The sequence below is a fragment of the Camelina sativa genome, chromosome 8, assembly GCF_000633955.1.
Source record: "Camelina sativa cultivar DH55 chromosome 8, Cs, whole genome shotgun sequence".
NCBI classification, from domain to species: Eukaryota; Viridiplantae; Streptophyta; class Magnoliopsida; order Brassicales; family Brassicaceae; genus Camelina; species Camelina sativa.
The window spans coordinates 2,488,974-2,512,973 of NC_025692.1; the positions used below are offsets into that span (position 1 = coordinate 2,488,974).

Genomic DNA, 24,000 nt, shown 5'->3' on the forward strand with positions numbered 1-24,000 from the left:
CCGTTTGCTACGAATCATACGGTTGACATGGTGTTCTCCGGGCATGATCTACCAAATTGGCAAAATTATGGACCGCGAAAGAGAGTGAAGGCGGTTTTGTTAAAAATCTTGGTTTCTTATTTTCTTTTTGTGGGTTCTATTCAGTCGTCACCAGCACCTTTTTCTTATGTGTATATATCTATACCAAGATTTGGTAAGATAGCCTGAGTCGGATGGTTTTATTCAAATTGGTCGGATTCTTGGATTGGAAGATTCAGAGTCCATTTTTCACATCATTATCATACTCATGTTCTAGATTCTTTAGTTTAGACAATTCATCGTGGTCATTTACAAAAAAGAATCAGAATCAAGTCAAGAGGTAATTAGAAAAGAAGTATCCGAGTACTGAATCGATAAAACGTCTAGATACTAATCTTCACCTCTACCATCGAAGACAAGTGGGGAAAACTCATCTAAAAACAAGCAATGCCATAACACTTATTCTAATGAATCTGTAAGGTGAAACAATAGCAGCAGCCAGATATAGAGATTAGTTTTGTGAGAGCTCCTTGCTTCGCTTAGCTGCAGCAACAACAGCATTCATAAGTGTTGCACGGAAAGAGCCTTTCTCCAGCTCATGAACTCCAGCTATAGTAGTGCCGCCGGGTGAAGTAACATCATCTTTCAACACACCTGGATGCTTTCCGGTTTTGCTCACCATTGTTGCAGCTCCAAGAACCTGTCAAGAAATAGAAAAACCCACAAAGCTGCGGCTTAACTTTCTAGTTCCAGTATATTCAATACCGTAATAAAGTAGACTAAAGAGCGTTGTGGGTTGGTTACTGACAGTTTGTGAAGCTAAACTCAATGCGAGTTCTCGTGGTAGACCAGCAGCTACCCCTCCGTCAGCTAAAGCTTCAATGGCTAAGAATATGTATGCTGGTCCACTTCCACTGAAACGAATCAAAATATTCAAAGAACTTAGTACATGATTACTTGGTAAGTGACATGTAAAACTCAAGCATAGCAGAAACCGTAGTGCTTTTATGTACCTGAGACCAGTGACAGCATCAAACATTTTCTCATCAGCTTTCAATATCTTCCCCACCGCGCCAAACAACTTAGCGACAATTTCTCCATCCTCTTCCGTTGCTCCTGTTCCGAGGCTCATAACTATATACACACACAACATAATGATACATGTAAGCAATTTGATTGATAGCTTCAGAAAGACATAGAAATCACAAACATAATCCAGAAGTAGCACCAATGCAAACACTCTGACTAACTACCTGAAGCTGCCTCACCAACTGCGGCAGGTGTATTAGGCATCACCCTTATGAATCGATCTTGACCAGACCATTCCTAAAACAACGTTTGATGTAAAAACTCACAATGCAACACCATAGATAGTTGACAGAACTTAAATGGCAGCTATCATATCTCTGACAAAGCATAGGACTAGAAAGAAGTAAAAACCTGAAGATCTTTCAACTTGATTCCAGCTGCAACCGAAACCAGAATCTTATTCTTTGAAAGCTTCGATCTTAACTCCATGACAGCCTTCTTAACTAACCAACCATATGAAAAGGTACAACTTAAGGTAAACACACACACACACACACACAAAAACTTCACTGTAGATGAATGTATCATAGATTCAATGGAGAGAGAGGTAAGAACTATACCAACTTGGGGTTTGACAGAGAATATAACAACATCGCTTTCTTTAACAACCTGATCATTCATTCATCACTTTCAATTTAGTTTTCTAACTCCACAAGACATTGAATTTTAAAAGGAAAGGCTGAAGAAGACGAAGGAATTGACTTACGTCTTCGCTATTAGAGAAGACACTGACGCCGAAGGATTCGAAGACATCACGGCGGTTGAGATTGGAGTGAACGGCGGTGAAGATACGATTAGGAGGAAGCACACCAGAGGCTACCACACCTCTAGCTATACTCTCAGCCATTTTACCAGCTCCGATGAATCCTACCTTAAAGCTCTCCGCCGGTATCGGAAGAATCTCCATTGGAAAAAAAAGTAAAAAAAAAAAAAAAATTACGCGATTAAGGGATACGATTTAGGGTTAAAGCTCTCAGTTGTGTTCAGGTAGGTTCAAAACCAAAGAGTCACGAGTAGATCAGTTCAAGTGACCACGTGTCGCGTTACTATACGTGACCAAATAAAAACATTAGCATACGAAGTACATCAGTTCCGTTTAAACTCTGAACACATCAGAATTGGACATCTGTATCGTTCACGTTCTCTATATAAAAAACGACAGGTATTTAGAAAACATATGTCCAAAACGACACGTAGTTAGAAAACAGAAACATTTTGGGAAAATGACACCTACACCCACTTTCTCCTAAAGTATTATCACAAAAACCCACTTTCCACTCATGGTATACTTTCCCAAGTTTTTTGCTTATATGTCCACTTTCCTTTTACATTTTTGCCCTTACTAACAACTTACCTCTCTTTCTCTCATTCTTTTCTCTCTTTTTCTCTTCTTTTTTGTTGTTAACACTTTAACAAAGTAAAATATATTTATTTGTTATCATAAAACAAATTTTCTATTTATTTATATAAAATATGTTATGATTATATATTTTCTACATTTTAAGATACATATTGCTATATTTTTTATGAATTTTTAGATTATACAGTATCCATCAGTCGTTGAACATTTGTTCAATTATAAGTGGATAATCAATTGCAGTATTGTTAATAGATAGTTACTTGTGTTTATTCATACAAAATATACATACATAAATTTGGTTAGATCTTTATCCATAGCATATTATCCATAACACAACATAGACCAAATAAGTACAAAACCTTTTAATTCTAAATTTTAAATCCTAGATTTAGGGTTTAGGGTTTAAGGTTTAGGGTTTAGTGTTTAGGGTTTAGGGTTTAGGATTTAGGGTTTAGGGTTTAGAGTTTAGTAATGAAAATTTAGTAACTTTAGTTGGTGATAAACATACTAAATTTTAAGTTTAGTAACTTTAGTTGTTGACAAACAAAAAAAAGTTAACCTTATACCCTAAATATTAAATCCTAACACCACATAGACACTAAATCCATATAAGCCCAAAAACGTAAACCTTATACCCTAAATCTTAAATCCTAAACCCTAAACCATACACCTTGAACCCTAAATCCTAAACCATGAATTAAAAATATAGACACATCATCCACATACCTAAACCTAAACTTTTAACCTTAACCCCTAAATCCTACACCTTGAACCTTAGACAATACAACTTGAACTCAAAACATAGACATTGAATCTATATACCATCTAAAGTCTAAACCCTAAACTATGGTGATGTTTGAACATGCAACAAACTTGTCAATAAATTTCATCTGGATTGCTTGTCCACGTGGTCAGAGTTTGGTGGATAGGCTTAGAGATTAATAATGACCATGTTTGTTGTGTAGTATGCTTCTAGTGACACTTCTAAGTTCTAATATCTCTAATTCTAGCTTAAAAATAGTACAAAAACATTTGGCTAAAAGACATCTAAGTGGCTAAACTATAGTGATGTTTGAACATGCAACAAACTTGTCAATAAATTTCATCTGGATTGCTTGTCCACGTGGTCAGAATTTGGTGGATAGGCTTTGAGATTAATAATGACCATGTTTATTGTGTAGTATGCTTCTAGTGACACTTCTAAGTTCTAATATACCTACTTCTAGCTGAAAAATAGTACAAAAACATTTAGCTAAAAGAAATCTATGTGGCTAATTTATTTTGGACAAATTTCTGCTCATGTAAAGAATGAGCAAGATATTATAAGATAAGTATCCATAACTACTAATCCACATGATTGATATTCAATGTTCTAAATAAATCAATGTTGTTAATTTTTATTTTGTTTATTAACCACTTATGAGTGTATATGTTTCTGGACCAACACAAAATATGAAGCAAGGAGCTCATGGTGTCTATGGATTTAATTGTGTGGATGTTGTATGATGATTCTTTGGTCTGTCTACATTGGTATCCACAAAAAAATATCCACATGATCACATCCATAGCCACCATTCAACTGCTATTCTTCAGCTTAATGTCTAGATATGCTTTGTAAATCCATGGAGACCTATCCACAGTTTTTCTATCCACTAAACTTTGTTTTTTTTTTTAAAGTGAATAGTTTTGGTTTTAGGTTCAAGGGTTTATGTTCTAGGATTTAAAATTTAGAATTAAAGGGTTTTGTACTTATTTGGTCTATGTTGTGTTATGGATAATATGCTATGGATAAAGATCTAACCAAATTTATGTATGTATATTTTGTATGAATAAACACAAGTAACTATCTATTAACAATACTGCAATTGATTATCCACTTATAATTGAACAAATGTTCAACGACTGATGGATACTGTATAATCTAAAAATTCATAAAAAATATAGCAATATGTATCTTAAAATGTAGAAAATATATAATCATAACATATTTTATATAAATAAATAGAAAATTTGTTTTATGATAACAAATAAATATATTTTACTTTGTTAAAGTGTTAACAACAAAAAAGAAGAGAAAAAGAGAGAAACGAAGGAGAGAAAGAGAGAAAAGAAGGAGAGAAAGAGAGGTAAGTTGTTAGTAAGCGCAAAAATGTAAAAGGAAAGTGGACACATAAGCAAAAAACTTGGGAAAGTATACCATGAGTGGAAAGTGAGTTTTTGTGACAGAACTCACACCCAAAGTGGTTTTCATGACATTTTCCCAAACATTTTTGGTTGTTTAGCTAGCTGAATTGGTTTTAAAATTGATATTAGTGGGAGGTTGGTCTTGAATTTGATCATATTACAAAAGAGAGCGATACTTAAAAGTCTACATTACAATTATTTTTATCTCTTCTCAAAGAGAAAAGTTCCATGACACTCTCTTTGTTTCAGCATTCATCTCTTACACTTGAGTGACACTAACAAGAGATTCGCCACTGTTGTTGTCACTCTCTGACTCATCATCAGAGATGTCTTCCACTTCAACGACTGCTCGAATTTCCTTGCAACCTCCGTGACCGTATATGCTCACTTCATAGCGGTTGTAACCATCAAACACAAATGTCAAGAACTCTCCATCTTTAAGCTCGGTATCTGCCACAAAACTGGGCCATCCTTGTTCAAAGTACACTTGCCCTCGTATGCTCTTCGTTGCTACTTTCCAAATTTTCCCACCGTTTCCTATGAGAATCGCAGTCTTGGGCAACCGCCGTGGTAAGTGTTCGTAGTACGAAGTTGGTATCATCTGCTCAACACAAAATGTAACACAAACTCAACTGTTAAAGTGACTAGTCAGCAACAAAACGTATACTTGAGAGTCTGTCTACGGCAAAGGCTTTCAACACATAAAAGAAAAGAAGCAAAGCCTCTTCTTTAATTTTTTCAACATAAGAGAAAAATCTGAGAAAAGCTACTCTATACTTTTGACAGATTTAAGCATATATTCGAATTATCTAATAAACTTGCTCTCACTTTCTTGAGCTAGGACATAGCAATGTTGTTTCAGATCTAAATCACATCACCACTGAGCATATGAACAAAACATATTTTCTCACAAAACTAGTTAAGTCAGACAAAAAATTTAGAGAAGAAACTTACAAAGGATTCAGAGCTGTAATGGGAAAGAAAAACACTGAAGAAACGAGGAAGCACATCACCAGAAGCCATGGAGGACGTAGGAACTGTGTGTGTGAGAGAGAATAATAAATCAGAGGAATTAGGAAAAAATATGTAAGCTACCAAGTTAAAGAGACATTGGAAATTATGGGAACAAAGAGAAGATATTCTTACCAAGACAGGAGCTATTCTGGTCCAAAGGGTTCGTTCTCTTCTCTACTCTTAGGATGAAAGAAGTTGAGAGATTGAAATTTAAAAACAAGATGAAAAGTAAGAAAGTGCAATGGCAGCAGTACACAGTAAATGCGTTTCTACATACGAACCTGTTTTCTCTGTCCTTTTTCTTCGTACAAACTACAGACCAGTGAGAAAGTAGCATTGCTTTTTTCACTTTCTTTTATGCACTTTAATGTTCCTAGAAAGCCGTAGAGAGTTAATATTCTCTTAATGCGTGAGGTCGTTAGCTCAGATTTAATTAACAGTTTTTGTATTAACGATTCTGTTTATCTAAACACTTGTGGCCTTGTGGGCGAAAAGAGTGTGATTAAGAATCTTTGTCATCATAGAAATTAACTAGTCACAAATTAAACAAATGCTCTAATCTGTGTACTCAATGTTTCCCGGTTGAACAATTTAACCGGAACAGATTGGAGTTAAAAACGGTATAAGATAACCGAGATTAGACTCTTAATGGACAACCGTGTGTTTGATTTTGAGACAGAGGAGTTCAGATAGATTCTATAGCCTGCCTGATGAGGCTAATGATTATAAGAACCTGTAAGGCTGCTACTCTTAGGGATAACTATGTGTGGTTTACAACATAGACGACCACTGAGGATTGAAGATCTCGATCAACCTTGAAATGCGCGTGGAAAAACCTCTTCACCTGTTTCATCACCAACAAAACATATTTTAGTCTACAAATGTAAAAAAAAATAAAAAAGCAAATCAAGTCGGAGTCCGGAGATGGTTAAAAAATAAGATGTGTTCTTGCTTCTAACTTGCCTTTTTATAGGAATGTTGTATCATGAAATCTCTGAGTTTTGTTTCTTCTGATGCAAACAATACAATGTGACTAGGCGGCTCTGACCAGTTTCTAGCTAACTCTGATGCAAAACCTAACGGGTTCACTAAGAACCGGTCTGACTCATCAAGTTCTCCCTTCTCTTCACTGTTTGAGAAAAAGAAGAAGAAAAAGAAGAAGATGAAGGAGAATCCTTAAGAATCACATACAAGCAAGAGCTGTAACTCGGGGCGTGATCCTTACCTTGGGGTGCAGTCGAGAAATTGCATTGGAATGTTGTGATGGAGAGTGGAATAATAGGGAGTAGAATGGCACGGCATGAGAAAGAGGATGCTCTTTACTCTCCCTTTGTATGCTTCATCCGATAAGTAGTTCATCGCATCCTCGGTTCCTCTCTGTTGGAAACAACATCATTCCTTATTATAGCATAAATAGAGAGAGTAAACTCGGAAACTACAGAGAGCGCTCAAGTCAAGTGATTGGTTTTTCTTACCTGATGGAATAAACTCATGTATAGTGCCATTGGGATATTGGTAGCAAGCAAAAAAAAGACTGAAAGTCTTAATTTAGGAGACCACTTGATGGTATGGTTCTGTCGAGGGACTTGCTTCTTTTTAGTGACTGGTGATGATGATGATGAACCAGATACTTCCATTTGAGCAAACGCATACCCAGAGAATATCAAAGCTATGGGTAGCACAGGCAGGACAAACCTATCATTCATAATCTAAGTAGATGACACGGAAAACATATTTCATGATGAAAGGATGTTCCTTGCAAAGTATTGGATATGGAGAGTGTAAGAAAACGGAATACTTCCTACATTCATATTACCTGAATTCCTTGTGGCCGAGTACGCTGTATAATGCTAAGACCCATAGAATAAGAGCTGAAAGCTTCTGATTTTTAGACTTGATCATTCCAGTAATGGAAAATGGTGTAAAAGTGAAAAGCATGACAAGAAATCCCTGGCTGAAGTACCAGTGCCATGGGTGAGTTCCGTAATAGTCTCCACCAGATGAAAGGAAATTAAACTTCAGAAAATTGAGAGGCACAATAACCCATGAGCCGTACATCAGACGGTCCAGCAAACAGGTGAAACCGAGGACCAAAGATCTAACACCAGAAGCAAGTTAGCGCAACAAAATCTTCCAAAAGCAAACATCAAAACGAACATTAAAAAGCAGAGCTGCAGAGTTAAACTTACCCAATCGGGATCACCTCTAGAATGATGAATTTGACCTTATTAGGAGTCAGAAATAGCTCGAGCATCCCAACGTATAACCATATGATTGCACTTGTTGGCCTTATGGCACATGCTAGGGCTGCTATGACCAAACCCCACTTCCGATTAACGGGATAGTCTGTTGAATGGTTTCTAATACAAGGCCAGTAGTACAGCCCCATGATGGTAAGAACAGTCTCCAAACAGTTTGAAAAGGTACGGTTCAAACAGAAGAAGACGAACCAGTTTGCCATTTGACAAAAGAGCTACTAAAAAGTTAGGGAAGCAATCCAGAATAAAATGCAAACACATATTGAGAAAGAATAAGTTTTCAGAAGAATAAGAGGAAACTACTAACAGACGTATCTTGGTATCTCATCGAAGCTCAGGATATCTAATACCCTTCCGGTTACATCGACATATCATTACGTAGGGAACTATCAAATATAGTGTAATGGTAAGTTGGCTCTACTATTGAAGATAATGTTTGGCCTTTATTAACCAAGGCTAATCTTGTTATTCTCACGGGTTGCAAATTCATTGACATAATATACAAAAAATATAAAGAAAATGCTAACTAATGGGGATGCATAGAAAAGGATACAGACCAACTTGCAGCATTTTCTCCATATAGAGCATCTGAGAGTTTATACAAATAGAGATCACCAATAGCTGAGAATACGGATTGCATGAGACGTGGAGCCTTCCTCTGCCAAGAAAGGAAAAATGAGTTGTAACACATATTCAAAAACAATGTCAACAGGTTCTGCTTCTTTAGACCAAATAAGCTAATCACTATTAAAAAAAGTATATTCAAAAAAACAATGCCAACAGGTTCTGCTTCTTTAGACCAAATAAGCTAATCACCATTAAGAAAGTAACAACAACACATTGTGTAATACTGACCATAATGTAGGGAGTATCAAGACCCGTAACTTGAAGAAGTTTATACAAGAATGCGAATACCATAGGATGCAAATAGCTTCGTATTCCTCTCTTCCACTCCCATGTCATATAACCATACCTATCATTATCATCAATCAACCAAACAAAATCAAAAATAAAATAAAAAAAATCTTATAAAAGTAGCATTCTCACTTCTACTATGTGATCTAAGCTTCCGAGACGAATCTAACACTAACACAAACACCATAATCTCAGAACAAAAAGGCAAAGTAAAATTCAAAAGCCTAGAGATTAGAAACATTACCCAAAGACGGTGCGGTGAGCTACTTCAAGTGATTGCCAATGTTCATCAGGGTTGAAATAAGTCTTAATCAACAGAGCATTTACCACACGAAACGCGAGGCACAACAAAAATATCCTACTCGGAGATCTAGAAACACCACTACAGGAATCGGGATCACCGACGTCGTTAACTGACGCGCCACCGTCTCCATCGCCGCCGGCGAACTTCCGCTTCCTTATGTCCATCGAAGAAGAAGTTTTTGTCTTCAGTTTTGCGATTACCAAACACATATTGGGTTTGTTAATTCACTCCTCAGCTTATCCAATAATTAAAATGGGCTTAGAGCCCATCTCAATTCGACAATTATTAAAATTATTATTTTCTTAAGAAAAAACATGGCCTAAACACGACTCACACCACCGATAGCCATCAATAGCAAAACTGTTTACTGAACCTAAATATGACATAAGCCTATACTGTCAAACACATGGCACACGTAACCAATTTATACAGGTGTTAAATCAAGCACGAAATCATAATGAACATTATTATAAAAAAAGGAGTACGTATTTCATTACTATGAAAATGATATTAATTGAAAAGCAAAATTTGAATAGTATTTTTGGAGATTTTCGTTTCGGTAAGAAACTGACGTATAGAACAAGCGTTACATTTTTGACAAAAAAAAAAAGAAAGAACAAGCGTTACACTGACACCTATCCAATATCTATCTTTAAAATTGCATTCTGGCATAATTGGAGAGACGTGTGCCTAAAGAAATAAGGGTATGAAATAATAACATTTGCCATTATCAAAATTTCAGTTATATATGTTCTAACATGTTTTTCTAATGGTGTTAGAAAAATAGTAGTGTATTTTGTATGAAGGAGAAGCCAAATTCTCAACTTAAGCCCAACTTTGAAACAGAGGATTCCAAAGTGGATCAGACTAAGCCCAACAACATTCAATCAACGAAGCCCAGCAAACCCAATACGAGACAAAAGATGAGACGATGGTCACCTGAAGACAAGAAGAAGGACAAAGCAGAGAAATCTTTGTACCTCCAAGCCGTTGCAAATGCAGAGGTTGCAGGCTGTCACAAGGCTCTGCAAATAGAGACAAAGAACGACTTCGACGCTCTAACCCTCCTCTCTGAGGATGAAATGTGTCATTGAAAACTAGGTTTAGCAATGTCTCAATCCTTGTATAAATAGATGATGAGAAACATTGTAAATCTTAAGAGAGTATAATCAGAAATAAGAAATAACTTTCTTCACCGTTTATCCAATTTCTATATGGTATCAGAGCCATGGCATCGTCCACTGAGCTCTATGCACAACCTATTCTAAATATCTCAAACTGTGTGACTATCAAGCTCACAGAACGAACCTATCTGCTTTGGAAAACGCAGTTTGAGTCTTTCCTTTGTGGTCAAGGTCTTCTGGGATTCATCAATGGGTCTACTCCGCGACCATCTTCTGCCACCAACAATGACGACACTCCAAACCAGGCGTATCAATCATGGGTTCGGTCCGATCAAGTTGTTAGAGCTTGGCTTTTGGGGTCGTTGTCAGAAGAAATCCTCTCGGAGGTTATCACAACAACAACTTCTCAAGAGGTATGGAACTTTCTCGCTGCTCACTTCAATAAGGTCTCCTCCGCTAGGTTGTTTGGTTTGCAAAGAAAGCTGCAAAATTCAGAAAAGAAAGATTTGCCTATGGTAGACTACTTAAAGGAACTTAAGAACGTATATGATCAGCTAGCTTCTGTTGGTAGTCCTGTTAGCGAGAGAATGAAAATATTTGCTGCCTTAAACGGGTTGACTAGGGAGTATGAACCTATTAAAACGTCCATTGAGGGGATGTTAGATGGTACTCCATCACCAACCCTTGAGGACGTGATACCACGTCTCACTGCTTATCATGACCGCTTGCTGGCTTACACTGAGGAAACAAGTGTCACTCCCCACCTGGCATTTAACATTCAGCAGTACGATGGCTCTTCCTATGGAAACAGAGGCAGAGGTAACAGAAACAGAGGCAGGGGAGGATACTCCACAAAAGGAAGAGGATTCCACCAGCAGATTTCTTCGGGCTCTGCTGGTTATACTGTTGAAAACAAACCGATTTGTCAAATATGTGGAAAAGCAGGTCATGTAGCGTCCAAGTGCTGGCATCGATTCAACAACACATATCAACCTGACCTTCCTGCAGCTCTAGCAGCCCTTCGCATCACTAATGTAATGGATCAGTCTGGTCACGAGTGGGTTACAGAAAGTGGAGCAACTTCTCATGTCATAGGATCGCAGAACAACCTGCAGAACTCACGACCATATGATGGTAACAACACCATCATGCTCGGTGATGGGAACTTCCTACCTATTACGCATACTGGCTCAGCTACGCTACCAACGACATTAAGTACCTTACCCCTAAAAGATGTTTTAGTTGTACCTGGTATTGCCAAATCTTTGTTGTATGTCTCAAAACTTACAACAAACTATCCATGCTCCATTAAATTTGATGTTGATGAGGTTATTGTCAAGGACAAGGGAACAAAGAAGCTCCTCACAATCGGACCGCATCGTAGAGGGTTGTACACGCTCAAGGATCCACCGTTCCAAGCATTCTACTCATCAAGACAGCAGGCTGCGTCACATGAGGTGTGGCATAGACGTCTTGGACACCCTAATAACAAGATCCTAGAGCAGTTAGTCAAGAATAAAGCTATTGTCATAAATAAAAGTACCAAGGAGATATGTGAGGGATGTCACCTTGGGAAAAGTAGTCATCTCCCTTTTTCAGATTCTGAGTTTGTTGCAACTAGGCCATTAGAGAGGATTCACTGTGATCTTTGGGGTCCAGCTCTTGTTACTTCTTGTCAAGGTTTCAGATACTATGTAATTTTCATAGACAACTGGTCAAGATATTGTTGGTTCTACCCATTGAAATATAAATCAGATTTTTATTCCACATTCTGCAATTTTCAGAAGCTTGTTGAAAACCAGTTTGGCTCCAAAATATCAAAGTTTCAGTGTGATGGTGGTGGAGAATTCACAAGTAAAGTCTTTCTTACTCACCTAAGTCAGTGTGGTATCCAACAGCTTATTTCTTCCCCTTATACTCCTCAGCAAAACGGTCTTGCTGAAAGGAAACATAGACACATCACCGAACTTGGACTAGCTATGATGTTCTGCAGCAAGATTCCTCAGAAATATTGGGTAGAAGCCTTCTTCACAGCCAACTTCCTGAGTAACATTCTTCCAACTACAGCTTTGTCAGAGAACCAAAGTCCTCATGAGAAGCTGCATCAGTCACCTCCTGAGTATACTGCTTTAAGAACGTTTGGCTGCACCTGTTATCCTACTTTCTGGAACTATGCCATGAACAAATTTGATCCAAGGTCTCTTCGGTGTGTGTTCATGGGGTATAACATCAAGTACAAAGGGTACAGGTGCCTACATCCACCCACTAGAAGAATTTATATCAGTAGACATGTTTTATTCGATGAAACCTCATTTCCCTTCTCCGATGTCTATCAACATCTCCACAGTTTTGGCAAAACAAATCTTCTGCAGGCATGGCAGCAAGATTTTCATCACCAACCGCCTGTTGCTTCAACCACATCGGTAAGTCAATCCAATCAAGGTCAGAACTTGTTTACTGATGAAGATTTTCCTCCTCTAGGCGCAGTTCTCCCTCGATCTGTTCCGCAAACTGTAGGTTCCTTGTCTCAACCGACAAATTCAGTATCTCCTAGTGAAGCTCCTATGGTGGATCAAGAAAGCATTGAGCGTACGACATGCATTGAACCTGCTTCTATTGGCGATAACGTTCCTGATTCACCAAACAATCAGCTCTCACGAACGCTTCCACCACAGAATACGGAAACAGAGACATCAAACAATGCAGATAATGAAAGGGAATCACAAACATCGGCGCATTCAATGACTACATGATCTCAGGTAGGTGTGCGTAAACCAAATCCTTGCTATGCTTACTCACGCAAAAATCCTCATATCCTGAACCAAAGACAGTCACTGAAGCATTACAAGATGAGGGTTGGACTAATGCGATGGGTGAAGAGATAGGCGACTGCAAAGAAACAAACACGTTCTCTTTGGTTCCTTGTGAACCAAATATGAATGTTATAGGGTGCAAATGGGTTTTCAGAACAAAACTCCACGCTGATGGCTCTTTAGACAGATTAAGAGCAAGACTTGTAGCGAAAGGTTTTCACCAGGAAGAAGGTGTTGACTACTTCGAAACATACAGTCCAGTAGTCAGAACTGCTACTGTTCGTCTGGTCCTTCATGAAGCTACAGTGAAGCAATGACAACTTAAGCAATTGGATGTTAAGAATGCCTTTTTGCATGGTGATCTAACTGAGGAGGTTTATATGTTGCAACCAGCAGGTTTTGTAGATAAAATGAAACCAGATCATGTTTGAAAGTTGCACAAATCCCTCTATGGGCTAAAACAGTCACCAAGGGCTTGGTATGACAAGTTTAGCAATTTTTGTTAGAGTTTGGCTTCCAATGCAGTATACGAGATCCATCACTGGTTGTGTATGATAAAGGTGGTGATATGATCCTACTGCTACTCTATGTGGACGACATGGTACTCACAGGGAGTAATCCAAACCTCCTCAACAAGCTCTTGGACAGTATGAATAAAGAATTTCGAATGAAAGACCTAGGCAAGCTACATTATTTCTTGGGCATTCAAGCAACCTTCCATGACAAAGGGTTGTTTCTCTCTCAGCAAAAATATGCAGAGGATCTGCTCAAAGTTGCAGGCATGTTTGATTGTGCACCCATGCCTACTCCACTGCCGGAACAACTTAATCAAGTTCCTCATCAGAAGCAACTCTTCTCTAATCCAACATATTTCAGGAGTTTGGCAGGTAAGTTGCAGTATCTTACTTTAACAAGACCTGACATTCAGTTTGCAGTTAACTTTGTTTGTCAGAAGATGCATGAGCCAAAAATGTCGGACTTTCATCTTCTCAAGAGAATTCTAAGGTATGTAAAGGGAACAACCGCCATGGGAATCTCTTTCAACAAGAACACTGACTTCACGTTAAGAGCCTACAGTGACAACAGTCATGCAAACTGCAAAGATACAAGACGCTCTATAGCCGGATTCTGCACGTTCCTTGGTAACAACATCATATCTTGGTCCTCGAAACGGCAACCAACTGTCTCCAAAAGTTCAACTGAGGCAGAGTATAGAGCGTTATCAGACACAACATCCGAACCTGTCTGGATAAACAACATGCTCAAAGACTTACGCATACCTCAAATGGAGCCACCTGAACTCTATGGTGATAATCTCTCATCTATTTACCTTGCGGCCAATCCTATCTTTCACAACAGGACCAAACACTTTGAAACACACTATCATTATGTAAGAGAAAGGGTTGCTCTTGGAGCTATGGTCGTTAAACATGTTCCTGCACATCAACAACTGGCCGACATTTTCACGAAGCCTCTTCCACAAGGTCCGTTTTCATCATTGAGACACAAACTCGGTGTAGTTGTTCCACCCACACCCAGTTTGCAGGGGAGTATGAAGGAGAAGCCAAATTCTCAACTTAAGCCCAACTTTGAAACAGAGGATTCCAAAGTGGATCAGACAAAGCCCAACAACACTCAATCAACGAAGCCCAGCAAACCCAATACGAGACAAGAGATGAGACGATGGTCACCTGAAAACAAGAAGAAGGACAAAGCAGAGGAATCTTTGTACCTCCAAGCCATTGCAAATGCAGAGGTTGCAGGCTGTCACAAGGCTCTGCAAATAGAGACAAAGAATGGCTTCGACGCTCTAACCCTCCTCTCTGAGGATGACATATGTCATTGAGAACTAGGTTTAGTAATGTCTCAATCCTTGTATAAATAGATAATGAGAAACATTGTAAATCTTAAGAGAATATAATTAGAAATAAGAAATAACTTTCTTCACCGTTTATCCAATTTCTATATTTTGGAGTAGCACTACGAAAATAAAAACTATTTTATAATAACGTTAATTAATACTGTATCTTTTTTTTGTCAAACAATTAATACTGTATCTATATATAATTATATATGACTAGAAGCAACTTTAGGTGATAACTAAAACCATAAAGTCAGTCAAAAGACAATGTTTACTCTTTTGGAAATACAATAATCCGTATCGACCTATAAATATAGTCTTGTGAACCCAATGCAAAGAATGCGAAAAATGAACGTTTCATCATCACATCATGTGGTTCTTTTCCCTTACATGTCAAAAGGCCACACGATTCCTCTCCTCCAATTCGCCCGTCTCCTCCTCCTTCACCGTCGTATAGCCCCCGGCGACGATGAAGAAAAACAACCAACCATTTCCGTCACCGTCTTCACCACCCCAAAAAACCAACCATTTGTCTCAAACTTCCTCTCCGACGACGTCGCATCATCAGTCAGAGTAATCTCCCTCCCTTTCCCTGAAAACATCGTCGGAATCCCTCCCGGCGTCGAGAGCACCGACAAGCTCCCATCCATGTCGCTTTACGCGCCCTTCACGCGCGCAACCAAGTCTCTCCAGCCTCTCTTCGAAGCAGCGCTTCAGAATCTTCCCAAAGTGTCTTTCATGGTCACTGATGGTTTCCTATGGTGGACATCAGAGTCCGCCGCAAGATTCGATATCCCGAGACTCGCCTTCTACGGCATGAACTCGTACGCATCGGCTATAACATCATCCGCATGGGTTCACGAACTCTTCACCAAACCGGAAAATGTTATATCCGATACCGAACCGGTTACTGTACCGGACTTTCCGTGGATCAGTGTTAAGAAGTGCCAGTTCGACCCGGTTTTAACCAACTCGGAACAATCCGGTCCAGCGTTTGAGCTATTAATAGACCATATTATATCCACCAAGAAAAGCCGTGGAGTTATAGTGAACAGTTTCTACGAGCTCGAGTCAACGTTCGTTGACTACCGGTTCCGTGATGACCATGAGCCCAAGCCATGGTGTGTTGGGCCTTTGTGTTTGGCAAATCCTCCTAAACCGGAGAGTGATAAACCGGATTGGATTGATTGGTTGGACCGGAAGCGAGAGAAAGGACATCCGGTTTTGTATGTGGCGTTTGGAACACAGGCTGAGATATCAAACGAGCAGCTCAATGAAATAGCATTAGGGTTGGAAGAATCCAAGGTACGTTAAGAATGAATCCAACGGATCTGGTAATATTTATTATAGTTGACCAATAACTTTTATCATCCGATCGACCTGGCTAATTACATGCATGTATCTCATAAAATATTTTTTCAGTCTTTTTAATTTTTATAATAACGTTTAATTTAGAATTAATGCGAAAAACATACAATATATATACCGTATTAAGAAAAAGTATTTTGTGAATTTACGTGGTCTTGTTTACTTTAATAAAGGTGAACTTCTTGTGGGTCACGAGAAAGGATTTGAATGATGAAGTAACTGAATCAGGATTAGGGTTAGAAAAGAGAGTGAAAGAGAATGGGTTGATTGTGCGAGATTGGGTAGACCAATGGGAGATATTGTCACATGAAAGCGTCAAAGGGTTTTTGAGTCATTGTGGATGGAACTCGGCACAAGAGAGTATTTGTGCTGGGATTCCCCTGCTCGCTTGGCCAATGATGGCTGAGCAGCCGCTCAATGCGAAGCTGGTTGTAGAGGAGCTTAAGATCGGTGTAGGAATCGAAACCGAAGATGGAAGTGTCAAAGGGCTCGTCAGAAAAGAAGAACTTAGTCGAAAGGTATATATATCAAAATGTTTTCAGTGAATCTAATATTAGATTATGAATGGAACTATATGTAGTTTTGTTTTTTGTTTTTTTTTTGGGTGCAATTTAGGTTAAAGAATTAATGGAAGGAGAGATGGGGGAGACCGCAAGGAAGAATGTGATAGAGTATGCGGAAATGGCAAAAAAAGCTTTGGCTCCAGAGACTGGTTCGTCTTGGAAGAATCTGAATTCTCTTCTTGAAGAGCTATGCAAGAGTAGAGAGGCAGATGATGTTAGTGAGTTGTCTAGTGATAAACAAAGAGACTGAGGATTGGATAACCGAAATGAAAACCAATAAAAATGGCTGGTTCTGTTGAAAATCTGGTTATAATAAGTTTTTTTTGGTAGAATTTATATATAATAAGTTTAGAGAATATATCTTGGTATTCTAATTCTATTTTGGTTTTAGTTAATATGAAAACTTTCAGATTCAGTGTCAATAGGAGACTTGTTCTTCTTTTCCTCTGAGTATGATCAATTTCACAAAGTTGTTATTACCTTATTGTTCTTTTAAATGATCTCATAGTGAGTTTGTATCCAAAGACGGTATCTGATATAAGAAGAAAAAAATCATACTAACATTTTAATAAAGAACAATGTATTGTGTACTATAAACTCTTTTGCTATACCTAACATCCTCAAACCGAAACGGAAAAAGAAAAGCGTTTGAAGTTGAAATAATCATGGGGTTCCTAAATAACTATTTACCATCTAAAACCAAAAATTTCACAAAAGTTTATTACCCCAAAACTCTACACTTTTAATGATCATCTTCTTTGTCTATCGAGAAATCAGGTTCATCTGGTTTGAATAGTTGAGGCATCTTCAGACTGTTTGAAGATCCATCTTTCTTACCAGTACTACTACTTGAAGCCTTTTGATTTGTGCCTTTTTTTGTGTTTGCCGCAAATTTAGATGCCAAGATTGTTGCTCCTAGATGTTGATTGTTGTTTGCGTTGTCCATTGAGAGGCCCTCGATATCCTCACCGTCGCTTCCATAGTAATATTCTCCAGTTTCTTCGTCTCCTTCATTGTAACCTGTTTCATCTGTGTAATAGTATCCACTGCTCTCGTGCAGGCTGAGCTCTTTCGCGAGCTTTCTTCGTTTGTATCTTCTCCATGCGGATTGGATGAAACATGTTCCCCATGCTCTCCACTGATGTGAATAGTACCTGAAAAATGGACATATGAAACTTAATTTAGCTCTGTCCTGGATCTTTTCATATCAAGATGAATTTCTTTTTATGACTGGATTCTCACATCACAAGAATCCTATGTATGGTTTACCTGAAAGCGTGTTGCAGTTTTTTGCTTTGAAGACGCTTGAACTGATGAGCAACGAACTTAAGATCCTCTGCGCTTAAGGCAAAGGCTTCGACTTCAGAGAGGGCACGGACGCTTCGGGTTGAAGACGGAAGATTGAGTGTAGAGTTTGGCATTAAAGCCCATGTAAGAAGCTCTTCCCCACAGAAATCTCCAGGTCTTAGAGTAGTGGAGTTGAAGAAACCAGATCTTCCTCCGTTTGTTGTTGAGCTCTCTATTTGTCCTCGGATCACAAATAGCATCTCATTCACCGGATCACCTTCACGGAATATGTAGGTCCCTGCCGTGCTTAAAGACGAGACAAGGCATCCGCATATAGCATCAAGAAGTTGATCATCCATTTGAGAGAAGAATGGGACCTGCACTTAGCAAAACCATATGATTTCTGAATTGGAACAACAATCAAAACACACAACCGTTTATATGAGGACAGAGTTGATTGATGTATGTACCCGGCGGACAAGAGCGAGACAGAGATGACGTTGGATTTCACGGCGTAAGTCTGTAGGTAAAGATTGCAGGATTGATTCTTCATCGACACCTCGGGTTGCAAGCCATTTATATTGAACGAATCTACGGACACGTTCTTGAAGCTCTGGAGGTAGTTGACGATGTCTCATCCATTCTTCAGTGTCTCTTCTCTTAACTCTCCATTCCTCAACTCTTACAGACATCGATTGTAAAGAAGACTTTCCACCAAGCCAAAAATCAATATTAGAATGACAAAAACAATGTCTCTGTATCGAAAAGTTTCGCAGTCTCATGAAGAAGCTTAGAAACTTACTTGCATATTACCAATCAGGAGTGTGAAGAGAATCAACCCAAAAATACAGATTGTGATACAGAAAAGGGTTTCGCCAAGATATACACTTGTGGTTATATTCTGGCCATAAGAACTGTGAAACAAAAATGGTGTTAGAAACAGAGGAAGACATTTTAAGATAGAGACTAGAATTTTTTTTTGGTTCAAAGGCTATCATACCTTAGATTTCTTAAACCCCACCAAAGACAATACAAGTACTTGGAAACGAAATCAGTGGTGGCAACTTGAGTGGTAAAGGCTTCAGCAAACATACCGAACTTGAAATTGGTAGTGCTGCTTGTAGCATCGCAATGAGAAAGAACCTGAGTAACGTTCTGCCAATACTGTCGCTCAGGTTGCTGCAGACTCTTGCAGTCCAAGAAGCTAGGAAGACAATCTAAAACTCTCAGTGCGTTATCTTTCTTGCATACGTTAGACCAGCACGAGAACTGCCGCCCAATTGATGATAAATACCACATTGCTCCCAACACCTGCCCACAAAATAGAGATCCTCAGCAACTTAAAACTGAAGAAATATAAAAGAAAAACACACAACACAACACAGAGAAAACTTGCATGACTAGCGAGGATGTAGAGGAGGAGGTTATATGCAGCTCCTGCCCAAGCAGTCTTGGCGATAAACCCGGTTGTCTTTATAATCCTTTGGTTTAAAGGGAATATGATGAATGATCTTGGAATGTATTGAACAAGAACGATGAGGGCTAGAGTGCTATTGGCATGATTAGCAGTCCCGTTTGTGGCTGCTGGTATTACTAGCCAAATAACAAGCTGAGATCAAAAGATTAGTCTCTGTTCTCTAATCCTAATCGCAAGCTCTTAACCTAGAATTACCAATTTGGAAGCGAACCTGAGGAAGGGGAAGCATGGCAGCTACATCAATGAGAAAATCTGTTTTTAGGTATCTCATAGCGATCTCTCTAGAATCCATAACAAGCTCACCGCGACCAAAAACACGAGAGCTCCTGGAGACGAAGGCGGTTCTGAACTTCATAAGGATGTGGAGTAGGTGGAAGATATCAGCGACGGTACGGAAGAAGGTGACTGTAGCGGCGAGGCTGATGTCGACGGAGATACACGCCGGACCACCGACGTAAGGGACGTAGAAATAGAGAGGATCGAGGAAGAGAGCGAGGATGGAGGTAATGAGAAAGACGTGGTTCCAATAGGTGACGATGTTGCTGTCCGGGTCGAGGATCTGATGCCGCCATAGAAGGAGGCTGATTTGGCTACCGTTGTCAGATCCTCGATTAGAGGCGGAGGCGGCGGAGGTTATGGTCTCCGGGAGGAGGCAGCGGAGAGACCGGATCTTATTCATCTTCCATGGCGGATTCCGGTGTTAAATCGGATTCCGCATTAAGAGAGAGAGAGAGATTGAGAGAGGTGATTATTTTTTATTTTTCTCTTTCGAATTTTGCATTTTGATTTTTGATGATTATGGAAGAAGGAGAGGGTTTCTCGCGGGAAAACTGAGAGAAGGGCCATGGAAAACTGAGAGAAGGGTAGTTTTCCGAAAATACGATGGGAGAGTGAGGGTACTTACGGAAACTACAAAGTTTCGTTTGTTTATGCAGTTTTTATGTTGTCCAATAATTAACGTTTTGTTGTCGTTGATTATTGGACCTTCCTGGCCCAATAGTTTATCGACCGGCCCGGCATATAATTTTATATTATTTTGTCATGACAGAAGGAAAAAAAAAAAAAAGAGAGGAGAGTTGGTGATGTTGAAAATTAACTTATGTGGATAATTGAATTTGTATGAGCTAATAAATTACCACTTAGCTAGATTTATTTTCTTTTTGTCGACATACAAAACAGTGTTTATTACACTGTTTTTTCATAAATTTTCGTTATTGACAAAATTATAAAAATTGTCTTACGCATAGAAAATAGATTTTGTAAATTAAAAAAAAAAAAAAGATATAAAAGGAGCACGCGTACCAAACATTCTGCGACAATATATGGTAGTGGAAGAAGATAGTGTACATTTTGTATGTTGGCAGTTGGCACCATAAGATAGTGTGTTACCTATAAAAATTAACAAAAAGGGTATAAGAAATACTTAGAAACGATGATGCGAATATTAAAAAGGAATCATAACGAAAAAAAAATGAATACTAAAAAAACAAATATATAAAAATCACGTCAGGGAAACATAATGTTTATCCACACACACAAAAGGAACAACAACCTCCATCATATCATTCTAACTTTTCCATTACCAAAAAACCATTTCCACTATTGCTAGCTTATATATATATAGTATATATATTTTGAAAGCTTCCAAGGACATCAAACAAAATACATGCTTATATATATATATATGTTTCCTCTAACTACAATGACGTATTTAGTGCTTAAATTTAGACTCCAAATTCGATTTATTTTAATGTGTTTGGATACTACTTTTTATTAAGCAAAACCAACTTCGAGAGAAAATAAACTCGTGCGAGTAGGTTTGAACCGGACGATAGAAACGAAAATAATAGGATCCATACATAAATCAAAGCACTGGCTAGTAAACCCAAATCTTTTTAAGTGCTATTATTTGAGCGAAACTATTAAATGAATTATCATTGACCTTTTCTATGCGTTACGAGTGGAAAATAAAACGAAAACAAGTGTCGCTCGAGATACTTTATATCCCATGCAAAAATGTAAGTTATACCCGCAAACATGTACATACACCAATTTCGCCTATTAATAGATCTCAATAAATCTCATACTATACCAAAAGACTAATTGCTAGCATATTCGAAATCATTATTACCAATGAATATATCTCATAACCTGTCCCCCAAAAAAAAAAACTTAGAAACATGATTGGGTTAACGGTTTCGAAAGAATGATCGATCTATAATATTGGCTAGCTAGCTGCCTCCTAAAATTGATTTAAGTTTATTATTTCTTCCATCTGACGCGAAGTAGTAAACTTTAATAGAGAGAAATAACGATAACATATATAGACAAGCTTTTATACACAGTATATCATTTTATATTTATCTATGTGTTTGTTAAATGTAATTATGAAACAATGATGTTATTCCAACTGGGGATTAATCATGTATGGATCTACAGATACGATGTTGGTTAAACATTATAATCGACTAATTAATTACTTCTGATTCAGTGATGGCTGTTATTAAGTATGACCACGTGTGGCAGATTTGAAACGTAAATTAGAGATGTTAAAATATACAACCTCCGTTTCATAATATAGGATGTTTTGGAGGTTTTTGTTTGTTTTATCATATAAAATATTTTCAACTTTCTAGGTTATTTTTATATTACTTTTATATTTTATTATTATTTATTTAATGCAGTTTTATTTATAATTGGTTGAACTTTTTTTAAGTGGTCATTTTTTAATCTGCGTGCTTTCACTCAAAATATCTTATATTTTGAAACAGAGGGAGTAGAATCCGACTGGATCCGATTCTTTTTTTCGTTATTCCACCTTTCGCCACTATGATTATTCTATAATAATCATAATTAATTAAGAAGTTTTACACTCTTTTGAATTACTTTTATTCTTTTTCTTTTTTCATGTTGAGTAGACTATACGAAAAAATACTCTATTTGTTGTTGTTTTATTTTAGTTAAAGACAAAAGAAAATCAACAAGATTCAGGAAAAAACTTAAAATAGCATTCATAGACAATGCAAATACAAGTTTGTATGAAAGATGTCTTTACTAATAATACAAGGAACACAAGTTTGCCCTCCTACAGAAAAACTGGTTATTTCAGAATAAAGGAAATAAATATAAACTACTATTCTTGTTGATCTTCTTACCAATAAAGTCGTTGGTGTTTATTACGAAACAGATTAGAAAAAAATAAATAATTACAAAACATGTAATAAGATGGATGGCAAAGGGTTCCCACATCCCATTCTAGGAAGCAACAAATTTCCTTTTTGTTTGATTTACATAATTGCTAACGACGGACACAAGAGGAAATGTATCGTGAACATTTCAATCATTTGGGACCCAAATGAAAANTGTACATATTTTTTTTTTTTTTTTTTTTGTTAAAAACATATTGTTTTATTGAATAATAAAAAAGTAGATTGTAGTTTTGTGAAGTTTTAAAGCACTCGCTTATCAATTAGTATTATCAAAAAGAAATAAGATAAGCTGCTTTCAAAGTGGCAAGAGTTAGGTCTTGACAAAAAGTTTTGAAGGTGGTGCCACACACTAGAATCCTTGCACTGGCACCTAGAATCCTTGCACCTATATCATATACATACACACGTGTCCAAAGATTTTTCTAAGTCATATATCAAATCAAATACAATCAAAAGATATGTTTTAAAATATCCTTGAATAGTATAATCTATAGATATGTGTGAATAATTTTTGTGGATTTGAGAGTTAGAGAGGATGAACTAACAGGTCACACACGTAATGTAATATACCCCTAAGATAAACCATCAAAGAATGAAATAGAATAGAATCTCTTGGTACTATCAAACAAACAATAAAAAAGAAAAAAAAAAACAAAAAAAGTGAAGAAGACACCAATCTTATTCATTCCCCACCCATCTTTAATATTTCTTTATCTCCTCCTAGCTACTACTACTATATTTTTCTTTCTTCCATCTCTGACATTTTTTGTTTATTTTTGGTTCACCAAAACTTGTAAAAAAAAAAAAAGAATTGATCCATAATTTTTTTACAGATGGTCTTACATAACAGCTAAATGTGACATACATTCAATCATGGATTGGTTAACAAACTATTTTTTTTTTATATATAAAAAAGATATATACACTAATTTCTCTTTATTAAAATATTATAAAAACATGCAAATATTCATTAATCCTCGTGAAAAAGTGTCACAACGATCTTACGTTAATTTTGATAAATACAAGAAAATATACACACAAATCTATATACTAGTTTGAAAAGTACATTTCTTTATACATTTATTAAGATTTGCACATTCTTCCATAACAAAGAAAGAAGGAAGACCCCACTCTTTTTTTTTTTTTTTTTTTTTTT

At 37.4% G+C, this 24,000-nt stretch overlaps 6 protein-coding genes across 6 annotated transcripts; 2 read left to right on the forward strand and 4 right to left on the reverse strand.

Annotated features, from left to right (window-relative positions):
• Positions 276-2,102, reverse strand: LOC104705758 (pyrroline-5-carboxylate reductase-like). Its single transcript, XM_010421829.2, has 7 exons — positions 1,814-2,102; positions 1,668-1,716; positions 1,459-1,550; positions 1,272-1,344; positions 1,032-1,152; positions 827-932; positions 276-718 (listed from the first exon to the last, which is right to left on the reverse strand). The coding sequence occupies exons 1-7, from the start codon at positions 2,012-2,014 to the stop codon at positions 530-532; spliced, it is 831 nt and encodes a 276-aa protein (XP_010420131.1). The 5' UTR covers positions 2,015-2,102; the 3' UTR covers positions 276-529.
• Positions 4,793-5,955, reverse strand: LOC104705759 (B3 domain-containing protein At3g06220-like). Its single transcript, XM_010421831.2, has 3 exons — positions 5,798-5,955; positions 5,606-5,688; positions 4,793-5,252 (listed from the first exon to the last, which is right to left on the reverse strand). The coding sequence occupies exons 2-3, from the start codon at positions 5,672-5,674 to the stop codon at positions 4,911-4,913; spliced, it is 411 nt and encodes a 136-aa protein (XP_010420133.1). The 5' UTR covers positions 5,675-5,688; positions 5,798-5,955; the 3' UTR covers positions 4,793-4,910.
• Positions 6,165-9,343, reverse strand: LOC104705760 (GPI mannosyltransferase 3-like). The gene is made up of 9 exons (XM_010421833.1): positions 9,083-9,343; positions 8,779-8,896; positions 8,477-8,581; positions 7,855-8,138; positions 7,482-7,763; positions 7,141-7,360; positions 6,891-7,042; positions 6,629-6,794; positions 6,165-6,509 (listed from the first exon to the last, which is right to left on the reverse strand). The coding sequence occupies exons 1-9, from the start codon at positions 9,304-9,306 to the stop codon at positions 6,426-6,428; spliced, it is 1,635 nt and encodes a 544-aa protein (XP_010420135.1). The 5' UTR covers positions 9,307-9,343; the 3' UTR covers positions 6,165-6,425.
• On the forward strand, positions 13,678-14,925 carry LOC109125882 (uncharacterized mitochondrial protein AtMg00810-like). Its single transcript, XM_019228644.1, has one exon. It carries the CDS (start codon positions 13,678-13,680, stop codon positions 14,923-14,925), a length of 1,248 nt encoding a protein of 415 aa, XP_019084189.1.
• LOC104705761 (UDP-glycosyltransferase 90A1-like) lies at positions 15,189-17,339 on the forward strand. Its single transcript, XM_010421834.2, has 3 exons — positions 15,189-16,245; positions 16,482-16,826; positions 16,924-17,339. The coding sequence occupies exons 1-3, from the start codon at positions 15,271-15,273 to the stop codon at positions 17,119-17,121; spliced, it is 1,518 nt and encodes a 505-aa protein (XP_010420136.2). The 5' UTR covers positions 15,189-15,270; the 3' UTR covers positions 17,122-17,339.
• LOC104705762 (cyclic nucleotide-gated ion channel 18) lies at positions 17,416-20,508 on the reverse strand. The gene is made up of 7 exons (XM_010421835.2): positions 19,847-20,508; positions 19,555-19,767; positions 19,159-19,469; positions 18,961-19,072; positions 18,629-18,865; positions 18,141-18,535; positions 17,416-18,025 (listed from the first exon to the last, which is right to left on the reverse strand). The coding sequence occupies exons 1-7, from the start codon at positions 20,312-20,314 to the stop codon at positions 17,614-17,616; spliced, it is 2,148 nt and encodes a 715-aa protein (XP_010420137.1). The 5' UTR covers positions 20,315-20,508; the 3' UTR covers positions 17,416-17,613.